This window comes from Orycteropus afer, unplaced genomic scaffold (assembly GCF_000298275.1).
Source record: "Orycteropus afer afer isolate SDZICR_OR568_19922 unplaced genomic scaffold, OryAfe1.0 scaffold00006, whole genome shotgun sequence".
NCBI lineage: Eukaryota > Metazoa > Chordata > Mammalia > Tubulidentata > Orycteropodidae > Orycteropus > Orycteropus afer.
Genome location: NW_006921593.1, coordinates 23027237 through 23039744, shown reverse-complemented (window position 1 = coordinate 23039744; position 12508 = coordinate 23027237). Strand labels below are relative to the sequence as shown.

Genomic DNA, 12508 nt, shown 5'->3' with positions numbered 1-12508 from the left:
ACAGCATTGTACTTCAGGACAGATCTTGAAACACCCTTTGTGATGATGAATGCAACACCATTCCTCTTCAATTTGTCATTCCCGGCATAGTAGATCATATGGTTGTCTGATTCACAATGGCCCAAACCAGTCCATTTCAGCTCACTAATGACTAGGGTATCAATCTTTATGTGCTCCATTTCATTTTTGACAACTTCCAATTTTCCTAGATTCATGCTTCATACATTCCATATTCTGAGTATTAACAGATGTTTGCAGCTGTTTCTCCTCAATTTGAGTCGTACCACGTCAGCAAATGGAGGTCTCGAAAGCTTTACTTTATCCATATCATTAAGGCTGGTTCTACTCTGATGATGCAGCTCTTTCCTGGTCCTGTTCTGAGAGTCTTCTGACCTAAGTGGCTTATCCTCCTGCACTGTATCTGACAATGTTTCCAGGCTAGTCATAAAGCTGCACAGTAATGTATCAGACAGTGTTTCTCTGCTATTTGTAAGGTCTCCCCCGACCAATTCTTTGAGAAGTGGATGGCCTCCTCCTTCTTCCTGGTCTGTCTCAGTCTGTAAGCTGTTGAAACCTGTGCACCATGTGCACCCCGCTGGGTTTGCGACACCAGTGGCACAGCCTCAAGACTCACAGCAGCACGTCACCACAGCTGGACAGACTGACAGACAAGTGTGTCTCCCTTAGCTGTTCAAAACCACTTCAACGGAAGGGTTTTTAGTGAATTTCATTACCTGTTGGTGTTTGAACTAAAATAGAATCTCATGTTAAAGAGTATCCATCAGTTCCACCGTTAAGAGTTTTCTTTCCTAAGATTAAGAATGGATGTGGACTTTTCTAAAATGTCCTTTTAGCAAACCACGATAATCCCATGGTTCTTCTTTCTGGATCTCTTGATACGATGACGTATATGCATAGACCCCCTAGACAAGCCACTCTTGTATTCTGGCCTCATTACCATTTGACGGTGGCATTTTGTTATTTAATGTGCTGGGGGTCAGTGGGCCACATTTTATTTGGAATCTTTGCATTAATACTCCTCAGAAAGACTGGTCTGTGCTTCTGTCTGAATGCAACCCCTTCTGGGCCGGATGATAATGTCTGGCCCACTTCAAAAATGCATTTTTAGTTTTATAAACATGAATTAAACCGTTCACATACAAGACTGCAACCATACTAAGTCTTGTTCCTGCTGCCACTCCCATCACTCTGATTACTAACACTAGCTGCACACACTCAGGCTTTCTGAAGGATTTCAACGTGACAAGTGTCTATTCTCATCACATTACCCGTATTGTCGCTTTCCACAATTACATCAGTCCCGTGGGGTAGACAATACTAGTGTCCCCATTTACAGACGAGAGAACGGAGACCCAGAGGAGGAAGGTGGCAGAAGTGTGCAGTGGAACTGTGATGCTGAACCACGAGGCTAAACTGGAAGGAGGCCTGGAAGTGTAGTGGTTAAGTTCTTGGCTGCTAACAGAAAGGTCGGCAGCTCAAACCCATCAGCAGCACCGTGGCAGAAAAGACGTGGCAACCTGGTCCCGTACAGACTGCAGCCTAGAAACCCTCCAGGGCAGTTCAACCTGTGCCAGAGGGTCACTACCCACTGCCATTGAGTTGCTTCTGACTCACAGCAACCCTCTAGGACAGAGTCGAACTGACCCAGAGTGTTTCCAAGGCTGTCATCTTTACAGAAGCACACTGGCTCATCTTTCTCCTGCAGAGCAGCTGGTGGATTCGAACTGCTGAGCTTCTGGTTAGCAGCTGAGTGCCTCAACCACTGCACCGCAGAGCTCCTTCTACAGAGTCTCTGAGTTGTGATTGCCTTGGCGGCACACCACCACCACCGCACCACCAGGTTCCCCGACTCTTCTGTGCCGTCCCTTTAAAAGTCTGCCGCTTTGTGGCCATGCTGCGTTCTGACACACTAAGCCAACATGCTCAGCTGACCCGTTCCTCGGCCTCAAGAGAAGACAGCACCATTGTTTCACATTCTCTGGAGCAAGTGAGAGACTTTCAGCCACCCTCCAGTCAAAGGAAGGAGTTTGGTGGCACAGTGCCTAAGCCATTTGGCTGGTAACCAGAAGGCTGGTGGTTCAAACCCCCCAGCCACTCCATGGAAGGAAGACTGGGCAGTCTACTTCCGTAAGGGTTGACCACCTCAGAAACCCAATGGGGGTCGCTGTGAGTTGGAATCGACTCGACAGCAGTGGGTTTGGTTTTGGTTTTCTTGTCAAAGGTGATTGTTACCTTTCAAACAAACCCGGGGCGTGTGTGGCTGCTGGTACATGCTTTCAAGGCATGACCTGGCCTGACGGTGCAGCTGGAGGGACAAAGCCTGAACACGTAACCAAGTGAGGTCATACCAACGAAAGTTAGCCACCCGAGGCAGTACGTGATGGACAGCCAGACCACAGGGTGGGTGTACGTGCTCCCAGTCAGGGAGAGGGGGCTGTGGAGCAGGGGGAGACTTTGGGGGCTGGGATTGGCTCTTCCAGTTGGAAAGCGGACACCTGTGTGCTTGACCTCAAGGGCTTGAGCAGGGGAGGGCAGGAGTCAGGGAGGCTGACGGTTGGGTTGATAGAGCTGAGGGCAGAGACGCCAACCTTCAGCACCGCTTGTATTGCCACTTGGTAGTTCACGCTACTTGGCTAACTCCCTACTATGCTACCAGAGCTCCCAGCTAACTCCCTGCTAGGTCGTTTTATCTCTTTCCCAGCTACAAACCAGACACGTGTGAACGGCTCTTTCAGTCATCTATGGCAGGGGCCAGCAAACTACGGGCAATGGACCAAACCTGGCCTGCCGCCTGTTTTTGTAAATAAAGTTTTATTGGAACACCGCCAGGCCCATTTCTGTACATATGGTCCATGGCTGCCTTCACACTACAATGGCAGAGTTGAGTGATTGCAATACAGGCTGTGTACTCATTCCATGAGCCTGAAATGTTTATTGTTTGGCCCCTTATGGAAAAAGTTTGTTGATTCTTGATCTACGAGAAACCTATCTTGTTATTTCCTTAGTGTACACTCCTCGGGTGGCATTGGTGGGTCAAAGGGCACACACGTGAACAATGTGGGTACGTCCTTGGTTTGTTTCATAACAAAAACGTCCTGGAAATTTACGTCTCCAGTGGCAATGTCTGAGCCCCCCTTTCTCCCGAATGCTCACCAGCTCGAGTTATTAACATGCTTTAAAAATTCTGCCAACCCTGCATGCAACACAGGGAGCTCAGGTGGCATCTGGCTGCTAACCAGAAAGTTGGTGGTTCAAATCTACCAGCTGCTCAGTGGGAAGATGAGGCAATCTACTTCTGTAAAGATTTACAGCTTTGCAAACCCTGTGGGGGTCACTGTGAGTTGGAATTGACTTGATGGCAGTGGGTTTGGGTTTTTGTTTTTTTTTTGGTACATGCTATATGAAAATGACACAACCTCATTTGCTGAAAGTAAAAAAGACTTGAAGCATTCACCGGTGAAGAGCCAAGCTCGTACAGCCCTCAGTACAGATTCCACCTCAACACAAAGAAAATAAAAATCCTCACAACTGGACCAACGAGCAACATCACGATACGTGGAGAAAAAACTGACGTTGTCAAAGATCTCATTTCATCAGCGCCCAGGAGAGCAGCAGCCCAGACATCAAATGGCATCGCATTGGGCCAATCAGCTGCAAAAGGCCTCTTTAAAGTGTTAAGAAACAAAGATGCCACTTTGAAGACCTAACCTAAGCCATGGTATTTTCAATTGCTCCATATGCATGTGTAAGCTAGACAGTTAATAAGGAAAGCTGAAGAAGAATTGACGTATGTAAATTATGGAGAAGAATACTGAATGTACCATGGACTGCCAGGAGAATGAACAAATCTGTCCTGGAGGAAGTACCCAGCAAATACTCCTTAGAAGTGAGAAGGCCCAGACTTCGTTCACCTACTTCGGTCACATGGTCAGAAGGCATCCGTCCCTGGAGAAGGACGTCATGTCGGTACAGCAGAGGGTCAGAGAAAGAGGGGAAGGCCCTCAGCGAGATGGGTTGACAGCGTGGCTGCGGCGATGGGCTCAGGGGCCGTGGGCACGGAGCAGGACCGGGCAGTGCTTCGTTCTGTTGTGCGCAGGGTCACTGAGTCGGGATGACTCAACAGCACCTAACACCACCACTAGAAGCCCATGGACTTTAAACTGGAAAGCAATGTGAGGGTGGTATGTTTATGTTTTGTTTCTCAAGTGCATCTGTACCTGTTGAGGGGTCTTGTTAGAAAAAAGAAGAGCCGAGCCTCCCTCTTCCACCTTCGGGTAGTCAGGAAACGCGCCGGTTAAGTTCCTGAGGAGGAAAAAAGGCAGATTAAAATAGCCACAGCCGCAGCCCTGTCCGACGACCCCCGTTAGCTGGTTCCCTGGTGCTCATCCACACGGCCACCTGTCAGGGCGGGGTACCCAGTCAGCCAAGTAAGCACGGGCTAACCTGTGCTTACTTCCTAATCTGTAGTGAGCAGTGTCTCATGCTTTCCACTGCAGGTGGTACTGTTCACTACAGATTCAGAAGTAAACACAGGTCGGCCAGCGCTTACTTTGCTTACTGGGCACTCTGTCCTTGCCACTCACTCCCTTGCTTGTTTAATCACTCATTCATCCATTCACTCATTCATTACTCATTAATTCATTCATCCACTCATTCACCCATTCATTCATTCACTTGCTTGTTCACACACTCACTCACTCACTCATTTATTCTCTCATTCACCCAGTCACTCAATCGATCACTCACTCCCAGGAGCACCAAGCAAAATTGTGGACACTGATGCTGAACCTGGCACTTGGCCCAGCCCCTACCTGCTTCCTCTTCACTCACTCACTCACAGAAGATTCATTCAACAAACACCTGCTTTGTACCAACTAGATCCCGACGCAGAATGGGGGCACCTGGTCTGAGGATGAGGAGAGAGGGACCTCGCCTCCTGCAGCTCACTGCCATCCGAGGGCTGCTGCACACCCTGGTCTCAGATGCTGCTGGTCAGCAAGCCCCTCCCTCCCAGCCTCGTTAGGCTGCCCGCCCGGCTCCCACTCAGATCTGGGCTCCATCCGGCTGCCAATCTCAGCAGCACGCCTTCACTACTCATGGCATTCCTTCAACCATCATCTTCACAAGCGACTCCATTGCCTGGTTTTCTCGATTATTTTAATGTTTGAGTGTTCTAAGGACTAAATACAAACCTAGCAACTTCTATAAAGAAAAATTAAAAAGGATTTACACACGCTGTTTGTAAAATGGGATGCTTAATTATGTAGCCCGTTCACCACCACACTAGACTTAACAAGCTGACACTTCCACAGTGCTTGGTGCAAATGAGCATCCAGGCATCGTACATTTGCTTTTAATAGACAAATGAATATACTTAATTATTCTTAGTTGTCTTAGTTTATATGATTAGTTATAATCTGAAATGGAATTAGTTGTATCCTTAAAGGATATAAACTTTGTTATGTGGCAAATATTTAAAAATATGTTTTAAAATTTGAATGTAGAAAATGACAGTGTAACTTGATAGCCATTTGCCACATACAAGCATGCACACACATGCACATATATGCATACACATGGACACTTACACATATGTGGAGATGAAGATATACACATGCATACACAGAAACATGTGCACATATGCACACATACACACCTGCACACTTGCACATATGCACATGCAGACACAAACATACATACACACCTACATACAAGGACACTTGCATGCACAGATGCACAAATGCACAGATGCACGTGCATACATGCACAAACGTATGCCTGCATGCACACACATGTGCACCTCCCCCTTCCCTGTGTACACACTCCATCCCGGGCTGTCCTTCATGTGGTAAGCTGGTTTCTGTTGCTGAAGCACACTGCTCTGTGAGGTGCCCAGGTCGCCTGGTTTGCACTGGCCAGGACTCTCTCCCTAGTCCCTATCCCTTGGGACCTAGTCCCTTAGAGCACGCTAGAGGAACTCAGTTGCAAATTTGATTTGTATTTCTAGATGCTCGTCACCTTGCCTCTCGGACATTCACCCCCTGCATTTTCAGCTGCACACCACGCAGGAACGGAAGCCTGTGCAGACCTCCTGGCCCCAGGCCAGGCCCTCAGACAGACGCAGCCGCTCCCCGTGCCCACTCCTCACGACAAGCAGGGTGAGGCAATGGGCGCCGAGGACACCACGCTGGTGCTCACGGTGCTGCTGGTGCAGAAGCCGGCATTTGACGGCACTGGCAGCGGTGACAGCCTGTCTGGGGGCTGCCAGGAGCTTGACCAAGGACCTCAAATTACATGGTGTCAGGAACCACTGTTCTGACAAAACATGGAAGTGCTCATTCTGACCCATGAGCCCCTCCTTCCAGCCCTGCAGACACTGGGCTCCAGCCTCTGTCCCCCCATGGCATTGTAGAGATGGGCCTTTCCCCCTGCGCACAGCCTGTTGGATACCCACAGCTCCCGAGGGCTGCTGTCACAGAAAAGACCACAAGGGAGCGGTTTCAAAGAACAGAGGCTTCTGGAGGCTGACAGTCAGTCCCATGGGGCCTCAGCCTTGTCAGCTGTCTTTGCCCTCTGCCTGGTTCCTGGTGTCCATGGTGATCTTTGTGCCCCGGGACATGCAGGTGTGTTCATCTCCGTCATCTGTCTTCCCCTGCATGCGTCCCAGTGCCTGTTGGGCTCTTTGGATTACTCGGAGGTGTTAGGCGTAAGATCTACCCTACTCGAGTCTGTCCTTGCCCACCTATCAAAGAAAACCCCATATCCACACAGGACCACATCTGCAGACACAGGGTCCGGGCGTCAGCACAGGTGTCGGGGACAACATTCAATGCACACATGGTCTCTGGGACCTGGGGGCCGCCTGGGGGGAGATTCACCACTTGGCTTAGGTCTGGCGTGCTGTGCTGGCCTCACACAATCCAAGCCCCCGCACTTGCACAATGGCAGGCAAAGTGGTTAAAGTGCTCGGCTGCTAGCTGAGAGGTCAGCAGTCTGAACCCACCAGCTGCTCTGTGGGAGAAAGGACAGTCTCAATCCATAAAGACTGACAGCCTTGGAGACCCTCAGGGGTAGTTCCACTCTGTCCTCTAGGGGCGCTGTGGGTTGGAATCAACTTGACAGCAATTGAGTTTTTCCTTTTTTTAGAGGGTCCTGGGAGGTCCCTCCGCGGACAGAGCAGGGCTCCACTAGGATCTTCCAGAATGAGTCACAGGGAGGGGGAAGAGGGAGCCCCATCCCCCCCAGAACGCCTCCTGCACCCCTTCATCTGCAGTCTCCCTGGTGCCCGTCCACTGGTGGAAGCACTGGGCTCTCCCTGCCTGAGGCCAGCCTGCCTTTGGGTGTCTCAGCTTCCGCCTCCTCAGACGCGTGCTCCAGTGTCCTCTGTCTCTCCAGTGGCTGCCCTCCGCCTGACCCTTCCCTGAAGATGTCAGACGTGCTCCTGTTGGTCTCACTGAAGAACGCCCGCCTCCCTTGACCTTCCAGCCCCCTCCACTCCGTCACTGCTCTGCTGTCCTCCACAGCCCAGGCGCTGCCCAGTGGACCGTCTCCGACGGTGAGCAGGCAGGCGCTGCCTCTCTGGGGCTCTCAGCCGTCAGCCATCAGGTGGCACCGGCTTCCATGGCCAGCACCCTCCCGCTTCACACCTGCCACCTCCTCCACCACCCTATCTGCTTCTGGCTCTTCCTCTTCTACCTGGAGTCCCCGGTGGTGTGAGCTGTTAATGCACTTGGCTGCTAACTGCATGGGCGGTTTAAGGCCACCCAGAGTGCCTCAGAAGAAAGGGCTGGCACTCTGCCTCCATAAAGACTACAGCCGAGAAAACCCCAAGGAGCACAGGTCTGCTCTGACACGTGGGGTCGCCATGGGTCAGAACCGACCTGATGGCCACGAGTTTGGTTTTTGTTTTGCTTTTTATCCTCAAAGGGACTGGTTTGGCCATTACATTCCACTGCCAAGCATGTGATGATTAGTTTTGCTCTCATCCCCTCCACTGAGAGAAAGAAGCTGCGCTGAAGTCCTAACCCCGGTGCCTGTGGACGTGACCTTGTCTGGAGGCGTCTGTGAGGGTGCGACCGGTTAGGTTCACAGGAGGCCCTGCTGCCGTGAGGCGGGTGCCCATCCTACATGAGTGGGGTCCTCATGAGGGAGGAGAGGAGACACAGAGAGACACACAGAGGGAAGGGGGCTCATGATGGCTGCAGAAGGGGCTACGTCACAGCCCCCCGCCAAGAAACTCCCAGGGTTAGTGAGCCGCGAGGGACAGGAAAGGATCTGCCCTTAGCGCCTTCAGAGAGGGCAGGGGCCTCCCGAGACCCAGAGCTGTGAGACAATGAACCTCTGCCACTTTAAGCCATCCACTTTGTGGCACTTTGCTACAGCAGCCCCAGGGACGAGCACACGCCGCTCAGAGCGGCCCATGTGGCACCCACCCCATGTTCTCCCATGCTCCTCCTTGCTGGCCCTGCTCCAGCTCCTCGGACCTCCCCTGGGCACCCTCCTCACGCTTCCTCCTCAGAGCCTGTGTGCTTTCTTAGGGCCCATCTGGATAACGTCTTCTCTTGCTTTAAGGTTCTGCTCAAAGTCCTCATGTCACAGGGGTCTTCCCACCAGCCTGGGCAAAAGCAGCTTTTGACTCGTGTGTTAGGCTGGGTTCTCTAGAGAAGCAAAACCAGTAAAGCTTATATAGAGAGAGACAGAAAGAGAAATTTATCTTAGGAAAATGGCTCACACACTTATAGAAGTTGCCAATCCCAAGTTCTTAGATCAAACGTCAAGCTGGAGGCTTTTCCCGACTCATGAAGCTGCAGGGGCTACTGGCAGGCAATACACCAGCTGTTGACTCCAACGAATGAGAATCCAAGATCTCCAGGCTGAATGGTGGACTGTTCGCTCACGAATAGTTGTAGGCAGCACTACAGGATCCCGATCCACAGAAGAGTGTCTCTTTTCCCAGGGTGTCCATAAATGCATTGAAGCAGGCCACACCCCTAGGGAAACTCCCTTTCAATGATGGGCTGCTCAGAAAATATATATCCGATCCCATCATGGGAATAACCCACATCACAACTGCTTAACCACACAGAATTGTGGTCCAGCCAAGTTGACCCACAGCTCCAACTATCACAACCTGCTGAAGTCACTTCCCCCTTAGCTGGGCCCTGCTGAGAAGTGTGCATCTGGGGAGCAGGAGAAAGGGGGGTGGTCATTTGCCTGTCCCTGACTGCCTCAGTTTCTCTGTGTTTTAGAAAGGACTTTGCCAGATACAGACACCAAGCACCTTCTAACACCGAATCCTGGACAATATTATGAAGCTGCTCTGTGCCTAATGACTATTCAAATGTCAGCGTTCTCCTCCTTATGCTTTGAATCCTGTCCCGGAGCCACTCGACGGCCTCTGAAATTGCATCTCTTTGCTGAATTACGAGGTCTGCGTGCAGCTCCTGCTAGACGGCCATCCCCTAAACTGCCCCCAACGTCCTTTGGCCTCTAACTGCTGCCAAGGGGAAAGCTGGCTGTTCAATGGGGCATCTAAGTCACCAGACTTATCGTGTGATGCAGCAAACTTGACCCTTCACATGACGGCACGGAAAGTGACCTGGGCTCTCCACGGGGGCTTCCTCATTGGAGCCAGAGCCTCAGAACACGCAGTGGAACTGGAGGAAGCGGGCAGTGGCACAGTGCGGGGACACGGGCGCCCAGCACACGGGCGTCTGTCTGGAGAAGACTCTGGACCTTGCAGACATTTCTGGGCAACTGGTCACCACGGAGTCACCAGCAGGTTCTGGCTCTTTTCATGGTTTCATGGGGATGACATTTTTTAATCAAGAACTCAGTGTTCTGGGACTATAGTTACTCACTGCCATCAAGTGGATTCCAACTCACAGCCACCGTGTGGGACACAGCAGAACTGCCCCAAAGAGTCTCCCAGGCTGTCCCCTTTTGGAAGTGGGGTGCTCCATCGTCCTCTCGTAGAGGGGTTAGCGGCTGACCTTCGGTTAGTGGCCGAGCACTCAGCCAGTGTGCCACCAGGGCTCCTTTGGAACCATGGTTAATTTGAATTAACCTTGGGCATCTCAGAGAGGGACCTCAGCTCACAGTGCCTGAGGGCATTTAGGACACCGAATACGCCACGTAGCATCGGTCAAGATTGAGCAATTGGGCCGCTGCTTTCCAAACACAGCACACTTCCCTAAAATGTGGCCGGCTCGCCCCTCAACCATTTCGGACAAAGAGACCCCGGGGAGCCCATTTGGCAGAGGGTCCCTGGACAGCACGAGGGCTTGGGCAGGACTCCTAAGCTTTAGGCCGTGGTTCTCACCAATGATTTAAATCATGCACTACCATGCATCATGATTTACCATGCATTACATGTTAACCCAGAGCCACCCCCAACCGATTTTTCTGGAGTGGAAGTAGGATGGAGGGACACCCTGTGAAAACTCAGCTCACTTCCTTAACAGAGTGAAACGCAAACACAAACGCACATGTTGTGGCTGTGTTTCAACAGTGTTGTTGTTTTGTGCCACGGAGTCAATTTTTACCCACAGCGCCCCTAGAGGACAGAGTGGAACTGCCCACAGGGTCTCCAAGGCTGTCAACCTTCACAGAAGCAAAGCCCAAACCACACCCACTGCTGTGGAGTCCATTCTGACCCACAGCGCCCCTAGAGGACAGAGTGAAACTGCCCACAGGGTCTCCAAGGCTGTCAATCTTCACGGAAGCAAAACCCAAACCACACCCGCTGCCTGGAGTCCATTCTGACCCACAGCGCCCCTAGAGGACAGAGTGGAACTGCCCACAGGGCCTCCAAGGCTGTCAGTCTTCACGTAAACAAAGCCCAAACCACACCCACTGTCTGGAGTCCATTCTGACCCACAGCGCCCCTAGAGGACAGAGTGGAACTGCCCACAGGGGCTCCAAGGCTGTCAGTCTTCACAGAAGCAGACTGCCTTGTGTTTTTCTGGGAGAGCGGATGGTGGATTCGAACTGCCCACCTTTGGTTAGCAGCAGAACATCTTAATCATTGTTTTACCAGGACTCCTGGAATCAAATTAGGATCACCTGATACTACCATGTAACCCCAGTGCCTCATGAACTTCGCAGGTCTGGATATTAATGGATTACTAGACTTAGCTCTCACAGAAACTACTCTGTGTGGACAACACAGTTAAGGGGAAGCCCCAGGCCTGGGGTGATAATGGGGTATGCTTCTGGTTTTGTTGGAAAGGGGACAGAGGAGAACCCCACAGGGCTGCATTTGTGTCACAGGAGTGTGGAGACAGGTGAGGAACCACACGAAACCGACTCCACCTGAAATTACTAGCAGCTTCGGCTGCAGGGAGTACGGGGAAGAGAGGGATGTTTTCTTCAGACGTTTCAGCACTGCTTCTCTTTGCTACAGCAAATAAGAATTATGATCCTACTAATGTAGAACAATAAAGAAATAATTTATAGTAAAAATAATTTCCAGCATTCAGTTGGTTTCCTTTTTGCATCTTATGCTTGGAGGTTGTATTATTTAGACCGTGAAGTTAGTCTGTTGTTCTTTCTGAGTGTTTTCACTGTTTCTGGAGTTGGGAAAATTACTCCCCTGCAGCGGGGAGTTAAGCTTCCTGCTCTGCCTCCTGTTCCTTGTTGGCGCGAACAACGTTTAATTGGGCAGTCTGGGCACTGACACTGTATTCGTTCGTCTCCCATCGCCGTTTGACTTCATGTATCACATGCTCTTTATTTCCGTCGGTTTTGTCAGTTCCTGGGCGACCTACTTCATTTTGTTGATCTATGCTTATGTTTTCATAGTTGTACAACGCATTTAACTTCTTGTTCTTTATAATGGACTCGAAAATCCAGGCCCATTTGTTCTTCCTCATTGTTCTTATTTTAATCATAATGACTCTCATAATTGTGTTTTCAAATGCAATAAATAATCCTGTTGGGATTTTAATTGAAATTCTGTTATCTCTATAAATTACCCAGAGCGGACCCGTCATCTTTTCCTTAAACCAGAAACACGGCCCGTCTCGCCACCTGTGCATGCCCTTGCCCACTTCTCCCCTTTACGACTCCTCATGCTTTCACGGGCCTTCCTCCTCCTCCTCATGCCTCACCCACCACTGACTGTTTTAATACTACTTAGTTATCTACCTTTAAGGTTTTAAAATGCATTTTGCCTCTTTAAAATATTTATGCCTCATCTTATTTTCATTTTGTTAATATTGTTATAATGTTAACAAAAATTTATATGATGTCACTAATTGTTTGGAAACCTAAGGAGGGGTTTGGAATTGTTCTAATTATTACTATTAATGATAATGTTGTTGTCTGTACTGTTTTTCTTTCTGTGAGAAGGCCTATAGCGTTTTTCTATTAAGAATACCAGAAGGATGTTTACTTGTGTTTTATTGACTATGCAAAGACATTTGAGTGGATCATGACAAATTATGGATAACATTGAGAAGAATGGGAATTCCCGAGCACTTGATTG

The 12508-nt window shown here is 50.2% G+C and overlaps 1 protein-coding gene across 1 annotated transcript in view; it reads right to left on the bottom strand.

The window, feature by feature from the left end:
• The window catches only part of IQCA1 (IQ motif containing with AAA domain 1), a 174590-nt gene that overhangs the window by 90296 nt on the left and 71786 nt on the right, over window positions 1-12508 (bottom strand). Inside the window, exon 7 of the mRNA XM_007941621.1 lies at window positions 4239-4323. Within this exon, the coding sequence (XP_007939812.1) occupies window positions 4239-4323 (85 nt within the window). The remainder of the gene's footprint in view (window positions 1-4238; window positions 4324-12508) is intronic.